Source organism: Gymnodraco acuticeps, unplaced genomic scaffold, assembly GCF_902827175.1.
Source record: "Gymnodraco acuticeps unplaced genomic scaffold, fGymAcu1.1, whole genome shotgun sequence".
NCBI classification, from domain to species: Eukaryota; Metazoa; Chordata; class Actinopteri; order Perciformes; family Bathydraconidae; genus Gymnodraco; species Gymnodraco acuticeps.
Genome location: NW_022991932.1, coordinates 16,301 through 40,128, shown reverse-complemented (window position 1 = coordinate 40,128; position 23,828 = coordinate 16,301). Strand labels below are relative to the sequence as shown.

The following is a 23,828-nucleotide window of genomic DNA, read 5'->3' as shown; positions in this document are numbered from 1 at the left end:
TGATTTGAACACGATCCGTGTATCCATCATTTCCTGGTCTTCTCTAAAGAAGAGGGACCAATGGAAACGTTGTCATGTTGCCGTTGTTCAGCATGGAAACATTCATTAGCTAACAATGACATTATTGTTCTATTAATATAAAGGGAGGTCAGGTACTCTTTAAAACAGCTGCTAGTTATGGGTACTTTTTACTGAAGTACATTTCAAAGTTCTTTACTTTTACTTGAGTAAAGAAGTTTAGTCAGTACTTCTACTTTCACCAGAGTATTTTTAAACACGAGTATCTGTACTTCTACTTGAGTAAAGGATGTGTGTACTTTTGTCATCTCTGGTCCTATATATATTCATGTTGCATTGCAGGAGAAGCCTCTGTGTTTGTGTTGAGTAATCGCAGCTAACTCACGTTCTGCCCTTGTTGGAGATGGCGACTCTGGGACAGTCTCCGATGGCTTTGTAGTTCTTGGACCAGACGAACTTGGAGGTCTCTGAGATCTCGCAGGCCTCCAGAGACAGGAACACGTCTCCGGTCTCCTCGTCCACGCTGGCCACGATCTCCTGAGTGCCTGTCAACACACATCACATCTTAAAAACTACCTAAATATAACACTCAGGGCCACATTCAGCAAACATGTATTGTGAGGTAAGTTGGGTATTTCTTTGCACCTCAGCTAGTTGAGCCAAGCTACAGCTGTTTCAAACTGTTCTACTTAGAAATTCAATATATGGAAATTAAGTTGTGCAAACAAGACGACCAATTCATCAACAAGTTCTATCAAAGTTAGACGGCCATAAATAGAAAATAGAAAGAAATAGGCAGTGATTTCAAATCCAAAGTCTTTTCACTTTATTCCTAGGACATATTTAAATTGCTCGCTTAAAGGTAGGGTAGGTAAGAATGGAGAAACCAGCTCGAGTGCGCTAGAATAAATCTGCCCCTTCCTTCAGACTTCCTCACAGAGCCCCTCCTCCAACACACACGAACGCGCACATGACCAATGAGGGCACGAGATAAGTTTGTGCACAGATGGAAGGCTGACAGGCAGGTAGGCCATCCAGTTACTTTAGCCGGGCCGGCTCAGATGATTGGTCGTGCTTTTTACAGCGCCACGGCTTCCACTGATGATATTTTTTAATGTATTTATTGTCAAAGCATTTCATATATTCATTGCTATCGGGATGTTAAGAGCATTCCATGGAATATAACAAGTGTTTATGAAGTGAATTACCTACCCCACCTTTAAGCTACGACGTTTGATTTAGTAAATTAGCTTTAACTTGAAGTCCAATTATTTATTTTTTCAACATAATCAATTAAGTTGACTTGACAAAGTGTGCAATTCATTCTAATTAACAGCATTTATTCATTTAATTTACATGTATATGGGCATGTAGTGACCACTCATTAATACACTGGGGTTCATAATTCACACATGGAACACATTGGGGTTTTGTTTCCACACGGACATGTTAGGTGTTGTCTATATATGTTGTGTGCCCTCCTGGCTTCGCTCTCTTCTTCCCGGACTGCAACCGGACAACATGACCTTTGCTGCTCTCTAATAAAGTATCCTTTTGCACCTTCCTTGCACCGCCTCTGACTCCCTATCTCACGGCACTACAGGCATTTATTTGGAGGGATGTCAGTCCAAAACGGCTGTTTCTGAATATTTTAATACATTTCTCTCCAATGTTTGAAATGTGTTTGCTTCCAAATGAATAATTTCTGTATTTGAAGTTTCTATTAAAACATTTTTAATTCTACTATTTCACATTTAGTTCAGACAATTTATTTATCCGACAAACAAACACAATTAGTAGAAGCGGGAGGGCAGAAAGCATAGCTTATACAAAATAGCCCTCCATATGTAAGACATTTAACATCATTGTTATATCATCAATATCAATCAGCAGCTACATTCATATCTGATATAACCTCATGTATCAGGATGAGCTGGAATAATGTAAGACTAAAAACATCAGAGACCTACTCCCCTCACATGTCAGCAGGCAGTGAGTGTTGTTTGGTATTGTTTACCTGGCAGAGCTTTGGCACAGACGGGCTCAGAAAGCTGGGAAGGTTTCCCGACTCCGTTAGCGTTCACCGAGCGAACTCTGAACACGTAGGTTTCTCCTTCCTGCAGACCGCTCACCTGCAGGGCCAGAGAGACGAGATGCAAGGGTTTAATGTCATATGCACATAAGACATTATAAAACATGAAGATGATGGCTGCCGTGTCTTTTGCTCCTCTCCGACCTTTTTTCCGCTTTATTTCAGCGTTTGTTTACTTCTCGTTGTGTGCTTTTAACTTTGTCCGCAACATGAGCACTACTTTTTACGTTTGTATTTTATTCTATATATCCTGTTAAGCCCGAGAGACCCTGGTACCGGGGCCCTCCCGCAACATCTTGCAGGAAACAGTGTCTGAGGGCATGTTCATTTAATAAACTATGAATGTTTTATATCCATGTAACGGGAAGAAACTCATCTAACTGATCATTTTAATTTTTCTTTTTTTTAAAACCCCACAATGCTAACGCTGAGCCTCTGAATTAGCAACGAGCGAAAAATGCTAACAGACTACTGCACAGCAATTCACTCACAAAAACCTTATTATTTATCCATTCTGCACATCCAACCCATCGATCTGATCGTGAGGTGACACAGAATCGATGGGTACCCTCATTATCACTCAATCATACGAACTCGCGACTTTATAAACAAAAACAGACATCAAAACATGTGGCGCTAGGTAGCTAAAAACGCTAACATGGTTTACCTGTGTCTGGTCAAAAGTGGTCTTCAATGGCATTAAAACGATAAAACCGCTGCTGAAGTTAATCCATAGGTTAATCCAATGTGTCTGTGTCTCTTTGAAATGATTTCTGATAATCCATAAGTAATAAACCTGCTTTTCAGTTTCCAGATGTCAGAGCTAGAGATAGGTTCGCTCTGATGCAAACCTGCATGCGCAAAGCCCCCACCTTTTTTTTTTACCATGTGTGTGTATGGGGAAATTCCCCTTCAATTATATTGGCTCTAACGTTCAAAAAGAGATGTCAATCACCAAAATCGACCAATGGGTTCCAGAGAAACGGTAAAAACGCCCATTTCCACCCAAATCACCCCAGAGTTGGGTTGCATTCCAATAGTCCATTTAGCTTAGGAACCTTCCTAACGGAGTGAAATGACCCGGAAGTACGTCAGTGGCAGCCATGTTAAGTGCCGTTCCAATTCTCCAAATGAAAGGAAAGGAGGTTTCAAACTTCCTTTATAACCTCCTTTAGCTTAGGAACCACTGGACCTCCCTAACCGAAAGGAGAGGAGAAAATGCTGCCCCACAATGCATTGCAGCCGCAGCATTTGCCATCACAACAGTCGGCCGTTCACGGAAACAACCGATTATGACCGAGAAATGATATCATGAAAGTTACGGTGCTTATTAAGCATTTTAAAACGTATGTGGTAAGTTGCCAAAGTGCTTTGTTCTGAACGTTCATCAGTATTATAATCAAAAAGAGAAATATGAACGTTAGTTTTTACTGAAATGATCAAATAAAGTCAACATCTCACAGTCTTTACTGAGCTGTGTGGGGTTTGTTCAACTTTTAAAAGATGTTTGAATGGTGATATACACACAGTGATAGATGTTAAGGACTAACGTTTATAATAAATACATTTGTATTGATTTTAAGATATTTTCATAGTTCATACAATCATACGTATTGGGATCATTTGTATTAATGTGGACCGGAGGGAGAGGGTGACGAGCATAAGTTTCACTTTTTTATTTCAATTCCAACTTTGGTCATGAAGAATATGTTTCTCTGTTGTCCCCGTTCATAAAGCAAAGCAACAGCATCAGAGCACGGTGCAGAGTCTCTAGATGAGTCCCTCGTTCTTATTAAACATCCATGTTGTAGTCCGCTGTATAGAAAACTGTAGTTTCCATGGTTACCCCACAGCAGCAGACGCACATTCATGACGTCCGCTGGCGCATCATAAACACGTCGGATAGTGAAAGTGCACTCGGATTCTCTAAAGTACCTCAGTCTCTTCTCCTAAGTCCTTTTGAATTCTCCTATCCACTATTCCTTAACCCCGTGACGTTTCACTCAGAGGTCAAGGAATAGGAGATAGGGTTAGAATTTAGGAGCTGATTTTTGGATTATCGGAACGCAACCCTGGAGTTTTGCTAAACCTCTCTAAAAAGGTCAAATGTCACTTGTTTTGCATCAATCTTGATACAGGGTACTTATTATATGTTGTACTTTGGATTGCTAAAGCTTTTAGTCTACCTTACCATCATCCAAGGTTAGTTTTCACTATAAGTAAACAATTATTTTTGGACGGACACTATAATTTATAGTTTTTTACTATGTTCAATATGAATTTTCTTTAAAATAAAAAACATCTATATTGATTCTGACTTTTCTACATCCAACTCACAGGTTTATCATTACTTTGAGAAAAAAGATTATTAATTTAACCCTTTTAGAAGGGAAGATATGGTCCTTTGTTCTGGGAATGTCATTTTCGAGCCTGAGACCTGAAAGACAGGCTCAGGGCTCAACAGGATATGTTGCATTGTTGGAGGAGCTCAGGTCATAAGATTTTCATTGCCATTTCTACACTCTAGCTTTTGTGCATATGACAATAAAACCTTTGAATCTTGAATCATGAAGCTACAGTGTATACATGGCAATGAAATTATTCTGTCCCGAGCTCCTCCAAGGATGCAACATAGTTATATAATAAAGCAGGAAAAAAAAAGTATTGTGCAAGAAGTCTCACGTAAATAGAATAGAAACACAGTGTGACACCACACCAAAACCTCAACTGAAATACTCTGTATGGTTAACTATATGTTTATATTATTTTTTATTACATTTTTTCATTGTATTTAATTGTACCTTTTTGTTAAAATTATTATTACATTTTAATTGTATTTATTTAATTTGAGTTTTTTTGTATTATTGCTTTTTTTTAATAAATAGATTTGTTTGTTATTTTTCTTTTAAATAGAGTATTAACAACTAGTATTCAGATTATGATAACACTAATGTATTAATTCAGGGTTTCCATTAACTGCAAACTGTTAGAGCCTTTGATTCAACTTGTGTTTCTTTTTTCTATTACGCCTCTTGCAGCACTTTGGGATGACTTTTAGCAATGAAAGGTGCTTTACAAATAACATGTATTATTATTAATAAAGGTCAACATGACCTCAGGTGTTTCCTACCTGCAGGTACCGGTGGCTCACAGCTTCCTCGTTCAGAGTCACAAACTCTGAGGATCCCTTCTTGGCCATCTCCACCAGATACCCAGACACAGCGCTGGCCCCGATGTACACCGGAGCTTTCCACAGGACGACCAGGGACTGACCTCTGACCTCACTGAAGCTCAGGTCGTACGCCGGGCCTGGAGGGCAAGTACACATGATGATAACAATGTCATTAAACACTATGAGAATTAGAAATAAAGTTCATATGATATATAGCCATCTGAAGGTAAATTATAAATAATTATAACAAAGTAATTAAACTCCAAATGGAAGGAATATGGAATGCAAGAAATAAAGTTAATATCTTTGTCAACAGATGGGGAAAAATATGTTGGGTGTGAAGCTCAATCTAGTTCAAACCTACAGTATATAACAGATTTAACTGGCAGTAATTCACATACTCATCTACAGTACCGCAATACTACCTGGTACAAGTGTTTGTCAACTGCTTTAAAATCAAAACGGCTCCACCTGTTAAACATCTGCTCAAAGATTGTTGGTCACCCTGTCAGAGACTTTAAGACTCAGCCAACCATAATAACCTGAGAGGCTGTCTGTCATGCTCTGACCAGAGAATATGAACTGCTACCCTCTAATGGAGATCACTAAAGTCAGACTGAAGCATCCTTTCAATCCTATCAGTAAACACAGAGCTACAGATCAGATGCACGCTGAAGGCTCTTTGAGCAGCTTTTCTCTCACTGATCGTGATGTTATGTTCAATGTTTGTTGTTGTGATATTTGTTGATGTTACACATGGAGCTGCTGTGATGCAAGTCACATTTCAGACTTGATCTGACCATTGAAGTGTTATCGCATCGTATCATCTTTAATGAGTAAGGAGCTGCCAGTATTATTTAGTTTAAGTATGTTGATGCTTCTCCTACCTGGCTGCTCCATGGTCCAGGCTTCACACTTCATGGGGCTGCTGGGAGCCGACGGCACCCCGACGCCCGCCATGTTGGCAGCCTGAACCTTAAACTCGTAGAAAACTCCTTCAGTCAGACTGTCCACCTGAAGACACACAGACAGAGAGGTGGGAGGGGATTAGTACACCGACTTCTTATCCACCCCAAACACATTATGCATTACATTAATGCATGTGAACAACATCTTGATCTGTTTTGTCTTTCTTAATACTGTGAGCCATGTTCATGCTCAACTCTCTGACCGCATTTTGCACATTTGTGCACTCATGTCTGCACAGCCCTCCACTTTAAAATATAACACACTGTAGTTTGCCATATTGTCATATACTCATTGTCCTAAGTGTTTTAGTTGAGTTTTTTAGCTTTTAAGGTTCTTTGTATAGTTACATTTAAATCTGGTGTAAATACTTTCGTATCCTTTGTTAATGCTGAATTGTTTTTGAAACCTATTTCCTTAGATAGTTTATGTTCGCACCAGCAGACACCAAAGCAAATTCCTTGTATGTGTAAATGTACCTGGGAATAAACTTGATTCTGATTCTTCCTTCTTCTAGATTCAATGTGTGTGTGTGTGTGTGTGTGTGTGTGTGTGTGTGTTCACACTTTGCTGAGAAGTTGTGTCCTGCTTGAGAGCAGAGAGTCTTCTATAGTTTTCATTCCCTACACTGTATATGTTCTACCTTTTAATTCTATTTTGAGATGATTAAATGTGAGTATTGTTCTACTGTTAAAGTGTATCTATACGTGTCATTGTAGCTTTTTGGTGACTCACGGTGCAGATCCTCTCCTTCACAGCCGCCACGTTGACCTCCTTCCACACCAGCGTGTCAGCGTTCCTCTTGTCGATGTAGTAGGCGTTGACCTTGGAGCCTCCGCAGTGTTTGGGGCTCTTCCAGACCAAAGTCATGGAGGAGCCGTCGCAGCTCAGCATGCTGATCCCAGAGGCGGAGCTGGGGGTCGCTGGAGCACAGAATACATCATGTTCAATGAGAGAGAGAGTTAATTAGATCACATCTCATCACATGAGAAAATACACCTGTGGTTCAGTCAGCGCTGCGCTATGTGGACACACCCAGGAGAGGAAGAAATACTCAGATCCTTTTCCCTAAATAAATGCAGAAGTACTATAGTCTTAAAATACTATATATATAAATATGTGTGTGGGTGTAAAGGCGTTGACTAAAAGTACTGAGTATTCAGAATGGCTCGTTTTCACACGTCATTTTTCTGTTTTTATCCTTAACGGTTACATTTAAGAGCATTGGATGCTACTCAATCGGAAGCTGTTGGTACCTGCTCATGTGCATAGTTATTGTAAATTGTAATCCCTGTAATGATTCTGTAAAATGTCCTTTGTTCTGTTTATGTTTTTATGTTTCATGTGGAACCGTCAGGGCCTTCAAGGTGTTCAGAGAATAACCAGGAACACTCAGATAAAACAAACACAACATCGATTTAATTATATAAATAAAATGTAATAAAATGAATAAATGAGAATGGTATCTGTGTCGTTGATCTGTAATATTACAGTGTTACGTTGATTTGTTTGTCCTTCTCGGACCATGCTCTACGCATTTCAGTGGTTTGTGTTAGAAAAGAAAGCAACCAATCAGATCTTGTTCTGGGTCTCTGGGTAGAATATCCTTCACCAAGGTATTCTACATCCTTGATCGAATGCCCTGGCCGTTGCACTGAATGAGAGCGTACCTTTGGACTGACAGTTTGATTAACCAATCATATATTGATTTGTAGCCAATGGGCGTGTTCTTTCAGAGTTCCCCTCGGTTCCAGGGTTCTCTAGAAGGCCCGCTAGTTAACTGGCTCGAGACAGATGATCTAGATGAAGCAATTCATGCCGTTTTATTGTTTTTAACGTTGAAATGAGAAGTGCAACAGGTGGAGATGAAGTTGTTGCGGAATTGTTGTGAGTACCTTTTTCAAGACGACAATTCAGTGAAAAGACGGACATTATAATGCCGCGGAGGGGGGGGGGGGGGGGGGGGGGGGGGGGTGTGTCTACAGAAGGTCCAGTTGTGATAGACACGGTTCGCCACTGGAACCTACTTGAGCAGGTCTCCCTTGAGCAAGAGATCAATGATCTCAATGGGATACACCTGGGTAAATAAAGGTTTGAAATGAAATGAAAAATGTAAAGTTTGTAGTTTGTCAAAGTTGAGCCAAGAGTGTTTTAAAATACTGCTTAGATTAATACAGTAATGCATCATAATATTGAAGCATATGATTGTATGTTGCATGTTGTATTGGTTAGCATTGTATTAGTTACATGAGTAAAGAGGGTTCCTAAAAAATTAAGTGGAGTAGAAGTACATGCTGGATAAAATGTGAAAAGGAAAGTACGTCAAAACAGTACAATAGCTGAGTAAATGTACTGTAACATCGGGAGGGGGGGGGGGGGGACCCATGTAGAAGACGTTTATTAGCACCTAAATAAGTGTTACTTTTATGTGGTTCTTCTGGCACCAAGCAGTGAATTTAGTGATAAATAGTTGTGCAGTTCTGTGATTGAAGCACATGATGCAAAGTGGCAGCAGTGGGTAAGTCAGGTGGGAGAAAATCATCTATTTCATACATACCATAATCCACCCCTTTGCCTGGATAGAATGACGAAATACACTTTAAACACGTCTGTTTCTGACACTTTGGTGAACCTCACATACATTACCGTATATTCGGCTGATGCTTGGACCAATCATCAACAATGATCAGCTTTATTCACGTTTTAAATGACTTTTTAGAGATGGCAAAAGTACACACATCATTTACTCAAGTAGAAGTACAGATACTCGAGTTTAAAAATACTCTGGTGAAAGTAGAAGTACTGACTAAACTTCTTTACTCAAGTCAAAGTAAAGAGGCTTTGAAATGTACTTCAGTAAAAAGTACCCATAACTAGCAGCTGCTTTAAAGAGTACCTGACCTCCCTTTATATTAATAGAACAATAATGTCATTGTTAGCTAATGAATGTTTCCATGCTGAACAACGGCAACATGACAACGTTTCCATTGGTCCCTCTTCTTTAGAGAAGACCAGGAAATGATGGATACACGGATCGTGTTCAAATCAATAGGCACGCAATGACTCTAAAGAATAATGATCACGCATCAAACACACATTCAGACTAAAGGAACCAGCTGTTTGGAAAATGAGAGAAGTAGAAAGTACAAGTATTTGAGTTCAACATGTAAGAAGTAGAAAGTACAGGTATTTGAGTTTAACATGTAAGAAGTAGAAAGTACAGGTATTTGAGTTCAACATGTAAGAAGTAGAAAGTACAGGTATTTGTGTTCAACATGTGAGAAGTAGAAAGTACAGGTATTTGTGTTCAACATGTGAGAAGTAGAAAGTACAGGTATTTGTGTTAACATGTAAGAAGTAGAAAGTACAGGTATTTGTGTTCAACATGTAAGAAGTAGAAAGTACAGGTATTTGTGTTCAACATGTGAGAAGTAGAAAGTACAGGTATTTGTGTTCAACATGTAAGAAGTAGAAAGTACAGGTATTTGTGTTCAACATGTGAGAAGTAGAAAGTACAGGTATTTGTGTTCAACATGTAAGAAGTAGAAAGTACAGGTATTTGAGTTCAACATGTAAGAAGTAGAAAGTACAGGTATTTGAGTTCAACATGTGAGAAGTAGAAAGTACAGGGTATTTGTGTTCAACATGTAAGAAGTAGAAAGTACAGGTATTTGTGTTCAACATGTGAGAAGTAGAAAGTACAGGTATTTGTGTTCAACATGTAAGAAGTCAAAGTAGAAAAATAAGTAGTGGAGTAAAGTACTGATACCAGAAAACTGTGCTTAAGTACAGTAACAAAGTATTCGTACTCCACTACTTCCCACTTCTGCAGATTTTATTATCGATAAATGATAAATGGATTTACCGAGTGCCGGCTCCACAGCGATGGCCGTGGACTCCTGGGATTCTTCACTGAGGCCGAACACGTTCACCGCCTGGACTCTGAAGGTGTAGCTCTCACCAGGGATCAGGGCGTGGACCACAAACCTGACACACACACACACACACACACACACACACACACACACACACACACACACACACACACACACACACACACACACACACACACACACACAACACACACACACACACACACACACACACACACACACACACACACACACACACACCACACACACACACACACACACACACACACACACACACACACACACACACACCACACACACACACACACACACACACACACACACACACACACACACACACACACACACACATTACACACAATTAAAACTGTTGCTCTGATGATCTCTGGTGCATAAAGGCGCTGAAAACGGTACTCTTGTGTCAGCGTGGGATATCTCTTAATGTAGATATTGTACTTTATAGCTTTAAGACTTAAAATAAATGGCATAACTTTACGGATTAGAGACAGAGCCGCAGCCAAGATGCGTCATTTTAGTCGAGTTAACGTTTTTTTTTACGAGAATATCCAAAGGTGATTTTAAAGATATAATTAAGCTTTACAGGTGTGATATACTAAATATATTAGAGCACTTGACTTTTAATATTGACTAAGAAGGAGGTGTTGGCTTGTAACAAAATGTGGAAATGATCATTTATGTAAAAAATGCACCCTTTTAATGAAGACCTTAACTGTGACTTTTGCTTAACCCTCTGAGTTGCAAAGAACAGAAAAGCCCTTACACCTGATTTAATTAACAATAAATCCCTGAAGTATCAAATATAAATTAGAGTTTTTAGACTTAAATTAAAGGGCAACACTTTACTGATTAGAGACAGAGCGGCAGCCAAGATGCACCATATTGTTATAATATTGTTTATAGGTGATCATTGAAACCAATCCATCCATAGAAGTTTATTCCCAGCGATTTACATTTAAAAATTGAAAGAGTTGCGTTGAGTGATTTTAGAGATATGATAGGCCACTTATGTTGCAGTCTGCTCCCTCACTCACCTATTTTCTGCATTAGCATTTCTCACCTTAGTAATAATAATAATAAATTGTATTTTTATAGCGCTTTTCTCAAACCCAAAGCCCTGGCCCTGGCCTGATAGAACCACGATTTTATGGGGCCGGAAAAAGTACCCGCTAGTCGGTGCTACGCTATATGGAAAGGCCACCAAAAACTAGCCTGGCCGATTGCGGACGATTAAGGACGCTTAAACGGGGCTACCCGCTGCAGTGGAAATGCGCCATAAGTCACCTGGTAGTGACACCCTGTTTCTATCTCATACTCTGTTACACCCATTAGCTCCACTATGCCCCTTCACTCTCACCTCAGTGCCAGATCGGACTTCGCAGCATGCAGTTCTTTCCAGCATTACCTCCCAGATTGCTCTCCCGGTTTCGACCTTGCCTGTACCCGGACTATTCTGCCTCGCCTGTTTCCTGACCCTGCCTGACCCTGCCTGTACCGGCGTCTCCCGTCTTGCCTACTCCTGGAACCCTCGCCTGTCCCCGACCAGCCCTTTGCCTAATGTCTGCCGGTTTGTCTTACACCAGAACTTTTCTGTGGAAACTATTTATAATAAAGCTGGTTACCGACTTTCCCTGGTCTCCCGTGTGTTGCATTTTGGTTCTCAGCTCGTTCGAGACAACTTAAGGTTCACAGATACAACATCGGGGAAATAAATCACCAATTGGACTTTTAATATTGACTAAGAAGGAGGCGTTGGCTTGTAACAACATGTGGAAATGATCATTTATGCCAAAAATGCACCCTTTTAATGAAGACCTTAAATATAATGTTACTTTTCCTTAACCCTCTGAGTTGCAAAGAACAGAAAAGCCCATAAACTAGATTTAATTAACAATACATCCCTGAAGTACTAGATTAAAGCAGGGCTATTAATCCCTTGATTCAGAGTCAGCGTACCCATGCGAGATGAACATGGACTTGTAGGAATTTATTTGTTTACTTTATTATTTTCTTTTCGTATATGTGAACATATGTATGTATATATATCATTTAGTTTATCTGTGCGCGTATTGAATGACTGATTTATCTTTTTTTCTTTATCCTGCAACTGGATGACTAACTAATAAATATGAAGGAAATCGTTATGATAGAAACATAGTGGTTAAAAACTCCTGACTTAGTTTCCTGTTTACATCTTAATTTAGACGTCCAAAGATCTCCTAAATCCTCCCTGACTTCTTCAAGTTTCAAGATTCAAGGCTTTATCGTCATGTGCACATTAGCTGCATATGGCAATGAAAAACTGAAGTCAGAGGCTCCTCAAACCGAGCAACATGAATATATAGAACAAATACAACAGATACAATAGTGCAATAGAATGTTTTGAGGTGTCCAATTAAATACAAATAAAATAGAAATAGTGCAAGAATAGTCTATATACAAGTAAACTGAAGGATATATTTATGTCTTAATGTGTGCATATGTATAAATGTTGATTGTGTTCATATAGGTATATACATATTTGGGACAGTACCACTTTACAATAAGACTACCCTTCATTCAGGGCTCATAAAGGGTTGATAATTAGGTTGTAAACACTTTATTAATCAGTAAGAACCATTTATAAACCAGTTCTAACAGTTTTCATACATCAACACAGGCTCACTATTTGGCAAGATGACTAAGCCTTATATTGGCTACTGGCTACTTAGCGAGAATCAACTCAGTGAGCAACAGATACCAAGGATGCTGGCTGATGAAGAAGACGAGGTAAGCTAAGTAGCCAATATAAGACTTAGCAGCACAGATACATGTGGGATCACTATTTGGCAAGCAACCGGTCACAGTTGCCCTGTTTATCTCATGTCTTATAAAAGCTTATTAATGATTTATAAAGTGTTCACAACCTAATTAATAAATTACAAACTATTCTTATTCTTATTGTAAAGTGGTACCCATATGTGTATACATATTTTTATATATATTTGTGTTTTTGTATTCAGGATTGTGGGAAACGATATTTCGATCTCTCTGTCTGTACACAAACTGAAAGATTGACGATAAAGTTGACTTTGTTTATGGGTGTTCTTTAAAATGTTTAGGTGTTCAATATTCTTATGGCCTGACCTGCAGTGTTTGAAGGGCTTGTGGTTGCAGGGGAACCACTCCTTGGATCCCACGATGCGTCCGTCGATGTAATATCCCATCAGGTTCTTCAGGTGTTTGGGAGATTCCCACTGAACGAACACGGAGGACTTGGAGTTCCTGGTGGCCACGACCTGACCGGGGGCCGAGGGCACGCCTGCACCGGGAGAGAAGGAGTTAGTATTTACTTCCAGCGAGTATTTGAATTAGCTGAGGGAGAAACAGCCCAAGAAGACGAAACAATAGATACAAATAGTTTGATGGAGTGCTGCAATATGCATTTATAATGGGTCAACATGTACAATTCCCTACACAATACGTATTAAAACATTTAATTACGTTACACTGTTACTTATCAGACGCTTTTACCCAAAGTGACTTTCATACAAAGAGTCTAATTTCAACATTCAAACATAAGATAGGATAAGATGTACTTTATTCATCACAATTTGGGAATTGTGTTGTTGCCGCAGCATAAAACAAAACAAGGCATTGCACAGAATAACACATTAAAGAGTAGAAACAAACAATTCTAAAAAAGAAACATCTCAAAATAGAAATAAACCAGCATTAGAGAGTAAGACAAATATACAGATGGCCGTGAAGTTAACACATCTATTAACTGTCGGACAAATAAAAACACTATTGAAGGGAAGAAAGACCCCACTATTGAATGTAAGTCAGGGGTCTGCAACCCGCGGCTCTTTAAGCCCTCTGCTCTGGCTCCCTTGAGCTTAGAACAATATTTGTAGGACTATTTATATTGTGTTTCACGGTTGAAAATGTTTCATATCTTGTATTTTGAGGTGATACTGTGACACGTAAAGAAAACACAAAAAAGTTTTAATTAGGTCAACTAAAATATGCGTCACATCCTGCTGCGGTCCCGCGCCAGCGCCTTTTCTTGCAGGTGGATAACCTGACCCCGGCTCGATGAGCGAGCTATGGATACATCAAAGAAAAGTATCGGAGACACACAGAGGGTTTAATTCTGCGTGGACAGAGTTATCTGCTTTCACAGCAAACGATGCTGGCTTACCGGGATGTTTGATATGTGGAGAGAAGTTCTCAAAGGAGCTGCAGCCTTTACGTATCGAGCAACAACACGGGAGGAAGACAGCTGACGATCTGCAGTCATAATTCAATCAGTAAACTCTTTTTAGGGTGCAGCTAGATGTTTTATTTATTTGAAAGTGGGCCCATTTTAATTGTATTCATTTTCTTCAAATGTGCAGAGAACTCCCCAAGTGCTGTGTTTGATTATTTGAAGGTTTCACAAATCTCAAACTGGGTTATAAATAATCTTTAGACTCTGGGATAATCCAGTCCAAATACTTCGGCTATGCAGCGATTTAAGAGGTTCAAACACGGAGGATTGTTCGCTCAGCGCTGTAAATTAAATGTCCCTTAACTTTCCCCTTAACTGCCGAATCGGATGCTCTGAATCGGAAGCCAACTTCAGCGTCGTCTTATAGGAGTTCTTTGTTTATTATTAGCGGTAACAGTTTTCTATAATGTAATAAATAATAAATGCAAAAAAACTGTAGATTTTGTCTATGATGTAACAATATACAACTATAAGCTATCAAGCTATCAAATATGTTTTGCGGCTCCAGACAAAGAACATTGGTGGAAAAGGGGGCAAAATGGCTCTTTTGGTCAAAAAGGTTGCAGACCCCTAAGTGATTAAAATCCAGGAACCTCTATATGCAGCTATGTATCCATAAAATAAGGAAGCTTGATTTACCACATCATGTTGAAAGCTCAGCATTCATCCACAGGAATGTATTACCTGACTTTGTCCAAACACTTCTCCATTCTGGACGCATAGCCTTTATCCATCCATATGACTTTTCACAAAACAGAAATACTTATCCATTGGCCATCAAACTCTATATCGCCTCACCCTTCAGTAAAGAGAACTATACTTATATATAAATAAATACCATTACCATCATTACTAAAACACTCTGCTATATAACCATATTTCCAAACATAAACATGCAATACGCTGGAAGTAAACGCTCGTGATGTGAGCATGCACTGTCCCTGTGGATTTTGTGGATCAACAGAGTGAGGTTTAGTCTGTGAAGCTCAGTTTAACACAGGAATGGAAAGAAAACATCGATGTGAATATAAGGAGATTTTCATTTTGTCACTGTGAGGTTTAGCTGTGCCTCGTCTTAGAATTCAAGCACACACAATTGAACCTTTTAAAGGGGACCTATCATGTAAAATGCACTTTGTGATGTCTTCTCTACATCAACATGTGTCCCCGGTGTGTCGGGGAACTCACGCAGCGTCAGAAAATAAAACCCTCTCTCTTCTCCTCCGTACACAAATCTTTAAAAACGGGGAACAACGGAGCTGATCCAGATTTGCGTCCGATATGACGTAATATCTGAAATGTGGACCCACGGGCCAATCAGAAACGTTGCTATCAGAAACAATGCCCGACTGCTTTGGACGTAATATGGTCGGTGTTTACATTAGCATCGCTAACACTCAGAGCTAACCTGTACTGGAGAGCATGTGTGTGAAGAAGCAGGAAGTAAAAAGGAACTCACCTTGTGGTATAACCGGCAAGAGAGAAAGCCTTTGAGCTCCAAACTGTTTCAGAGAGAATCCTTGATAATCCATGATATGGCGTTTCATCACGGCAGCATTTAGTTTAGACAGTAGCTGCCGGGTCCCGCATGAGCTCAGACCCCTCCTCTTTAAAGCTTTATCCCCAAATCAGCACTTTTGAACAGGAAGTGAAATAGAGGGATATGAGGCATGGCTAGAATGATCTGTTTGGTATTTGGAGCAAAACACTTCATAGACATGTTTTTATATATTTGTATATATCTGAGACCTATGCTATTGCCTACACATAGCATGATAGGTGACCTTTAAATTGGACTTTGGTGCAACAAATATGTATATAAATAAATATATATACAAGAGCATGCTTTCTTATTACATTTAAAGTACTATATATTTGGCATAACAATTTGTATAGGATATTTGTAGGGATACTAGCTGACAGCAATGGACCTTAACTACACAACATGGTCTGGATTCAACAGAGAAATACACTGTGTCTTAGTTTAAATATGCCACATTACAAATAACTGTACACACACATTATATTGACTGTGCGCTCTGCCTTTAACGGAGGGTTAGACATCACACACACAGTGAAGAGGGAACTACTTTGTGAAGTGACGGCAGCATCAAACAGTGAAGTGTTCTCATTAAACTGTACGTACCAACCCGCACCTCAACACCTGGAACAAGAAATCACTTTCAACATAAAAACAATTTGAGGATTTCATTCTTTCCTGTTTGCAGATACTCGCATAATATTTACATTTAATATGTTTGCACAAATACTAAAAACACACTTAAAGGTGGGGTAGGTAAGTTTGAGAAACCGGCTCGAGATACACATTTTGTTATATTCCATTCTTTCACACACACATACGGGTTTTGGGCCGAGGGCGACACCGTACTTCCGGTATCCACCGTTTCACGTGAGGTGCCAGCAGAATATCATAGTCTATTGCCTTAATCAATATCTAGTGAACTCTAAAATACCACATATATGCATTGGCATGATAATATTATTGTGACAAGTGGGGTATTCACCTGGTGTTTCCAGAAGATAGACGTAGATGCTGCCAAAATCGACGAAGGCCACTTTCGAGAGTCGTTTTTCCATACATCTGCATGCAGTCTGTAAGGGCAATCCGACAGCCCACACAGCTCTAGTTTACGCTGGTAACGACCTAGAGCACACCCCTCAAGTCCAGAGATGTAATCCGAAGACATGCAGCGATTTCTTCGGTTGTTAATTCAGAAAAAAAACCTAGTGCGCTCTGCCTGGCTACGTTAGCTAGCTGTTTATATTAGCACCTCCAGGATATTTGCACCTCCAGGAAAATGGCGTATTTCTATATAGATATATGGCGCGCGTTGCATTGTGGGTAGCTCGTGACGTCACTGTGTGTGAAAGAATGGAATGCTCTTAACATCCCGATAGCAATGAATATCTGAAGTGCTTTGACAAAAAATCCATTAAAAAATGCATCTGTGGAAGCCGTGGTGCCGGCTAAACGGATTGGATTGCCGCCCTGTCTGTCAGCCTTCCATCTCGTGCACGCACAAATGTATCTCGTGCCCTCATTGGGCGTGCATTGCGCGTTCATGTGTGTTGGAGGCGGTGCTCTAAAAGGAAGTCTGAAGGAAGGGGCGGATTCTTTTCGGCTGTGTACTTTCATATGTTAGTGCACTCGAGCCGGTTTCTGAAACTTACCTACCCCACCTTTAAGGAAGCATTCGCATCTTGGAGAGTACGAGTGTAAATGATCGCTGAGACAGGAAGAAGCATTATATTATATATGATCATATAAGCACTATTATACAATTAGGGAGTGTACCGTTCATTCTGTTGAGTATTTATACACCGTTGGACTTTCTTTCTGGCAGCCTAAATAAATAATAATGTAGTAGCTAAAACATGACCAATGTGAACCGTAATCAATGTGTAGTTTTTACAACTCTTTTAATAAAAGTTATTTATTTGCTCCACATCTGTATTCCTCTTACTGTGTTTATGCATCACTAAAGCAAATCCTTGTATACCTGCAACTACCTGATGTTAACCCTGAGTATGTTTGATGATCGCGTATCTTACTTTGCCTAATGACCGATTCCAAATGTAATCGCATTTTTATCATTTGCAATATTTGACTTGCATTCATTTGTTCTCAATTTTCCTCTTCCTGTGTTTATGTATGCACCATTACACACTTGTTTTGAGTGTTTTTTGTGTGTGTATTGCATGTATATATATATATATATATTACATTACATTACTTGTTAGACGCTTTTATCCAAAGCGACTTACATACTCAATACTGTGGGCAATCCCCACAGGAGCAATTTGGGGTGAAGTGTCTCAGGGACACAACGACATGCTGACTGCAGTGGGGTTTGAACCTGTGCTCCCCTGATCCGAACACCATCCACTGCGCCACACGCCTCCTAAATGTATATATAACAGTCTGAATGTATTTGTGTTGCTCCCAGCCCTTAACATCCTGCATTAAAGCCAAACCTTGTATTTTAATTCTGATTCTGATTGATATGTCTTTGTATTGTACTTCATATATACATATATATATATATATATATATATATATATATATATATATATATATGACAGTGTGTCTGGATGTGGTTGCATTTTTATTATATTTCATTATTCTAAACTGTCCTTCAACTCTTTTAATAAAAGTGATATCTTTGCTCCTAACACTAGGATGGGTCAAATGCAGAGAAACCATTGTGTTACATAGTAGCTGTACTGTGTAATGACAATAACAGTAATACAACAAATACATCTGTATTCCTCGTACTGTGTTTATGTATGCACCATCCTGCATTAAAGCCAATCCTTGTATTGTAATTCTGATTGTGATGATATACGAGTGTATTGTACTTTGCATGTATGACAGTGTGTCTGGATGTAGTTGCGTTGCTCCGGCCCTTATACTGTCCTGCATTAGAGTTGGATATTTATTTGTATTGTACTTGGCAGTATATCTATATATATATATATATATGTATAAATATATAACGTTATAGCGTTGATGTTTAAAGCCCCAACAGACTGGAATACTTGACCTGCTACTATCCCCTGCATCATTGGGTTTGTTCAAGCATCATCATCTCACGTCCAGCTGCTCTTGTTATTGATGAAACGGATCCATCAGTAACTACTGTCTCAAATTGTAATGAGTGTATGTATTACTTCGTGAACTTGACTTCACAGACTGTACGTGGTTTGTCCTTGTTTGTCATGCTTTGCTTTCTGTTATTTTGTTCATGTACGTCTGTCGTAAGACGTTTGCTTTTGTCGGGACCCCCCTTGAAAACGAGACGGTGCATCTCAAGGGGTTTATCCTAATAAATACGTTTCTATATGTAACAGTATGTAATGTATTTGCGTTGCTCCGGCTCCTTACCGTCCTCATCCTGCCTCTGGACGGGCTCGGAGGAAAACGACGCCTCGCTGCAGCCGTACAGGTTCACTGAAAACACTCTGAACTGGTACTTTTGTCCGTCTTGCAAATCAAAAACCGGGTAACGGGGAGAGTGCAGTTTGACCGCCGTGTTGATCCGCTGCCATGCTCCAGTGCCCGCTATGCACTGAGGAAGAGGAGGAGGAGGAAGAGGAGGAAGATGATGAAGAGGAGGAGGGTGATGATGATGATGATGAGGGGGGTTTATGAGTAAGAACAGCCATCTGCGACAAACCTCATCAATGTAACACAGACACAGAGGAGCTTCAGGGGTCGTTGCAAAGTTTGGGGCTCAGTTTAGTTTTTATTTGGCCATATTTAGAAACATTTTTAGCATTTATATGAAAATCTGAAATATCGATTGGTGTCTGATCACTGTTAGGATACAAGAATCAGCTATTGTTGGGCAAACGTTGGGACAAAAAGACTCCCTATGTTTGACTGCAGTATCTTATTTAGATGTGTGCTCAACAAGTCTTAAAATCGTATTTTCGGACTCTGGTCTTTCTAAAAAAAGCTGAATATTTTGTACTTTATATTAATATTAACCCATTAGGACCCACCGTGACCCAGGTGTCACATGAACCATAAATGTTCTGGAAAGTTCCTTAAACAGCTTTAGCCTTTATTTTATCTCATGAAGTCCCTAAGTGACACACACTGAACAGTCAGGGGGGTCCTGGTCCAGGTCATGTGACTTTGTGTTGCCATAACAACATGTCCAGGATGTCCATGTGCCACGCTAACACATGTGACATAACGAGCTACATTTCAAAAAGCTTATATATATATACTGCCAACATATATGTGATATTTCAGATATTTGACACTAGGGGGGGGTTACTTGTCAGAAATGTGTTCTAGGTGGTCTATTTAGTCTAAATTATGTTCCCCTTAATTTCCCAAAAGTAGAAATGGGTCCGGGTTCTTATGGGTTCTTAAACTGGCTATAGGATCATTTGCACATTTTGTTAGCATTAAATGACATTAACAACATATCCGTTGTGTTTTTTTCAAAACATTGTTTTTCTCATGAAAGTTTACAAAAGTATTTATGTAGATATATTTATATATATACATTTCTGTGTGATTGTACCATATTAATCCTGTCTCTATATATAACATGTGCTACATTTCTACCATGTAAATTATTTGATTATTTAGGCCGTATTGGGATTTTGAATTGACTGGAAAAAGCCCCAACAATGCAAGCGACCAACGTTCAGCTCTCAGTGCTCATGTGCTTAGAATATAACATATATGATAATAAAAAAACACACATGTGACCTCTTAAACTCTAGGGAACTCATAGCTCTTAAAATAATATTTAAACCTACAGAATACTTTTCAAATGAAGTTTAATTTAAAAGGACGAATTATGGGGAACATGATGCATAAGACATCTTTAATATCGCCAAACTTAACACAAAAAGTAAGGATGTTTGCGTTTGTTCGATTATTTCTTTGTTGTAACAATGCTTCTTGGCAAAACATCTTATACCGTTGGAAAGCCTGTTTTCTTACCTTTCCAATGGGGCTACATTTATGAGGAACAAGCATTTGTGGGAGGAGCAGCAGAGCTGAGTATGAGGGTTGTGCCCATGAAAGATTTGACAAATCTCCTCTATAACAAAGAAATAATCTACCAAACACAGATATCCTTCATTTGTTTATAATAGTTTTCAGCTCAAATGAGAATTGTATAGTGCTAGGATGAAAGGAAGTGCATGTGATGCTGTCATGCAGGTAAGATAAAACATACTTTTAAATAAACTAAATGTAATTTAAATACACCATTGAACAAAATGTGTTAAATGTTATTGAGAGAAATTGAAATTGAAAGGGTTTGGGACAGATACGTCCAAATAGAAAGTACCCTATAAATGATGTTTTAGTATTAAGCGTATCACTATCTAATTGAATGCCTTGTGTTTAAATAGACCATAACATATTCTTAGTAAATATATATGTCTGAATACTTGTTTTGTTAAATAGTTGTTCTTGTGGGGACAGTGACTAAGAGTTTAAGAGGTCCATGTCTCTTTATCTCTTCTCTACGGTACAGATATGCCAGTGGGCTACATCGATGGAAGCTGATGGCTGAAGGTATCGACACACACCTTTTCGATGACGTAGCTCAGCGGCACTCGTCCGCGGGGGCGAGGCGGCGTCCAGCTCAGCACGATGTACGATTTGAAAACCTCGGACGCGTGGACTTCGGTAGGCTGACCTGGGATCGTTACGTAGCCTAAAGGTCGGGAGTGAACGGGTTGAGCCCGAAATACAAACAGCGGCGGCGGAGGCAGAAATCCCACATTGGTTTTGATGTTGTATCTGAACAATGTGTTTTTATAATGTTTTTGTCATTTTAAATGAATTAAGAATTTACGCCCAGACTTATTGTTATTTTCATCCAATAACGTCATCAACAAATCCATTGCCAAAGGAGAAGTGTTTATTTATAGCAAATAAATCTTCTTTTTAGTCTTTGTAAAACTTTGAAAATACTACATCAGTGGTTGGTTGATTCCCTTCTAAGGGACACCACGGGTCAACAATGACCCGTATTGACCTACAATGTGATTTCATGCATGGCTGAGTGTTTCTGAGCTATATTTTTGGAAATCCATTAATTTAATCATTTAATATTCAAAGTATTCATTAAATATCTTGTTTTTGATCACCGGACGTCATTCTTTTCAATCAGCCTTTCAAAATGTAGGAACTAAAACAGTTGTTGTATTAATACGTCAGGTTTGCATACATGGGTCAACAATGATGTTGAGTAGTGATACAAAAATGATTTTCATTCAAAAAGTAAGAAAGGAAAAATGAAAGTAAGAATTTGTGATGATCAAAAACAAGTTCATCGAGGAATACCTGGAATTCTGAATTATTAAAGTATTTTGTTGCAAAGATATTTACAATTGAAACTCACTCGGGTCACTTTTGAGCCATGTTGTGTATCAAAGGGTTAAATATATCCAAGCCAACATACTCAACTAGTCTTAGCCAGAAATCATATTCCTCTGGTCTTTCTAAAAAGCTGAATATTTTGTCTAAGCTCATATTGTACTGGCTGGGATCATTTCAACAAACATAAAATCCTTATTTTTGTTATCATTAAATAACTACATTGCCACAGGAGAGGTCTTGATCTTTTAGGGAACAAAATCCTATTTTTTTATATTTTACTAATAATGAGAGAATGACAAAATCCTACATGTTGTGTTTTTTTTAACAATGTTTTTCAAAAATACGTTTCGTTTAAAAAAACGACATCAATGGTTGGTTGCAGTATTTTTTAAACTGATATATTCTAGTCTGTAGTTCAGAGTGGTGCAGGTTGAGCAACATATATGTATTTATTTATATATTATATATATTTTAATGCACTTTATATACTATTTTTATATCAATATTTTTAACTATTTATTCCCCCGTATAGATTGTATGTTGTCTGTCCTATTGCCGTGTTTTTTAGTGTTATGTATTTGTTTGTATTTCTTGCACACCGGGACAGAGTTGCACTCTGAATCTCGTTATACTCTGTGTATAATGACAATAAAAGGCTTTAACTTAACTTTATGTAACTGCTTTGAGCATTATACAAGCGCTATACAAATCCCATGTATTATTAAAATGATTTAGCTCAGGATTTGGATAAATAACAACAGGATCATATTTCAGATTTAAAAGCAATTTGAGAAATTACATTAATGTTTTGGGGAAAAGTACGCACAGAGAGAGTTTTGGATCTCCCTTTATTCTCTAAACGACTAACTTGATAGTTGAATTAAAATGTGGGACTTCTGCAACAGCCTCGTTTAAAATCACATCAACACAAAGGATTTTAGTTTGTGTTAAAGGTTTGTTTTAAAGAGGAGAGACTCGGCACACTTCAAGTGGTTTAATTGATAAAAAAACACTAAAACCACTTCAGTCGATTATTGTATTAAAGAAAGACGGGAGTTAAATGAAGACGGCACCGGAACAGTTAGGAAGGAGGGGGCGGGTAATAGTTTGTGTCGGGAAAATATCCACAAGTAGAAAGGAAGAAAAATTAGTTTTGAAGTGACAGCGGGAAAAAAGAGATCAGTGTTTGTGTGAATTTTTGTTTTGTAATAGACTCATGTTTAGATGTTAACCTGTGAGAGAAGAGGTGGTGTTTGGTGCTATCACTGACATCCAATACAGAGGTCATTCATTAGTTTGACCTTATATTAAACCTGTATGGAAAGATGTGATGCTTATATACTTCCTTCCTGAAGAAATATATGTAATTTCAAAATGTTGATGTGGATTCTGGCTGGTTGAGAAGGTTTTATATAATGCCATGTTTCTTCTGACAAAGTGCACCCTGAGACTCAATCTGGACAATTAAAATCTCAAATCCTGACGTAATATTTAAAAAACAACTTTAAGAAGAAACTGTGAGAAAATAAAACCAACTT

At 38.7% G+C, this 23,828-nt stretch overlaps 1 protein-coding gene across 3 annotated transcripts in view; it reads right to left on the bottom strand.

The window, feature by feature from the left end:
* Window positions 1–23,828, bottom strand: part of myom2a (myomesin 2a) — a gene marked incomplete at its 5' end in the record, with an annotated part of 52,904 nt that overhangs the window by 14,815 nt on the left and 14,261 nt on the right. For 2 of the 3 annotated variants that reach the window (XM_034200251.1, XM_034200250.1), the window contains 7 exon segments: window positions 404–563; window positions 2,036–2,150; window positions 5,241–5,419; window positions 6,170–6,296; window positions 6,984–7,171; window positions 10,114–10,235; window positions 13,286–13,460. In XM_034200251.1, the coding sequence (XP_034056142.1) occupies window positions 404–563; window positions 2,036–2,150; window positions 5,241–5,419; window positions 6,170–6,296; window positions 6,984–7,171; window positions 10,114–10,235; window positions 13,286–13,460 (1,066 nt within the window). 3 annotated transcript variants of the gene reach the window in all.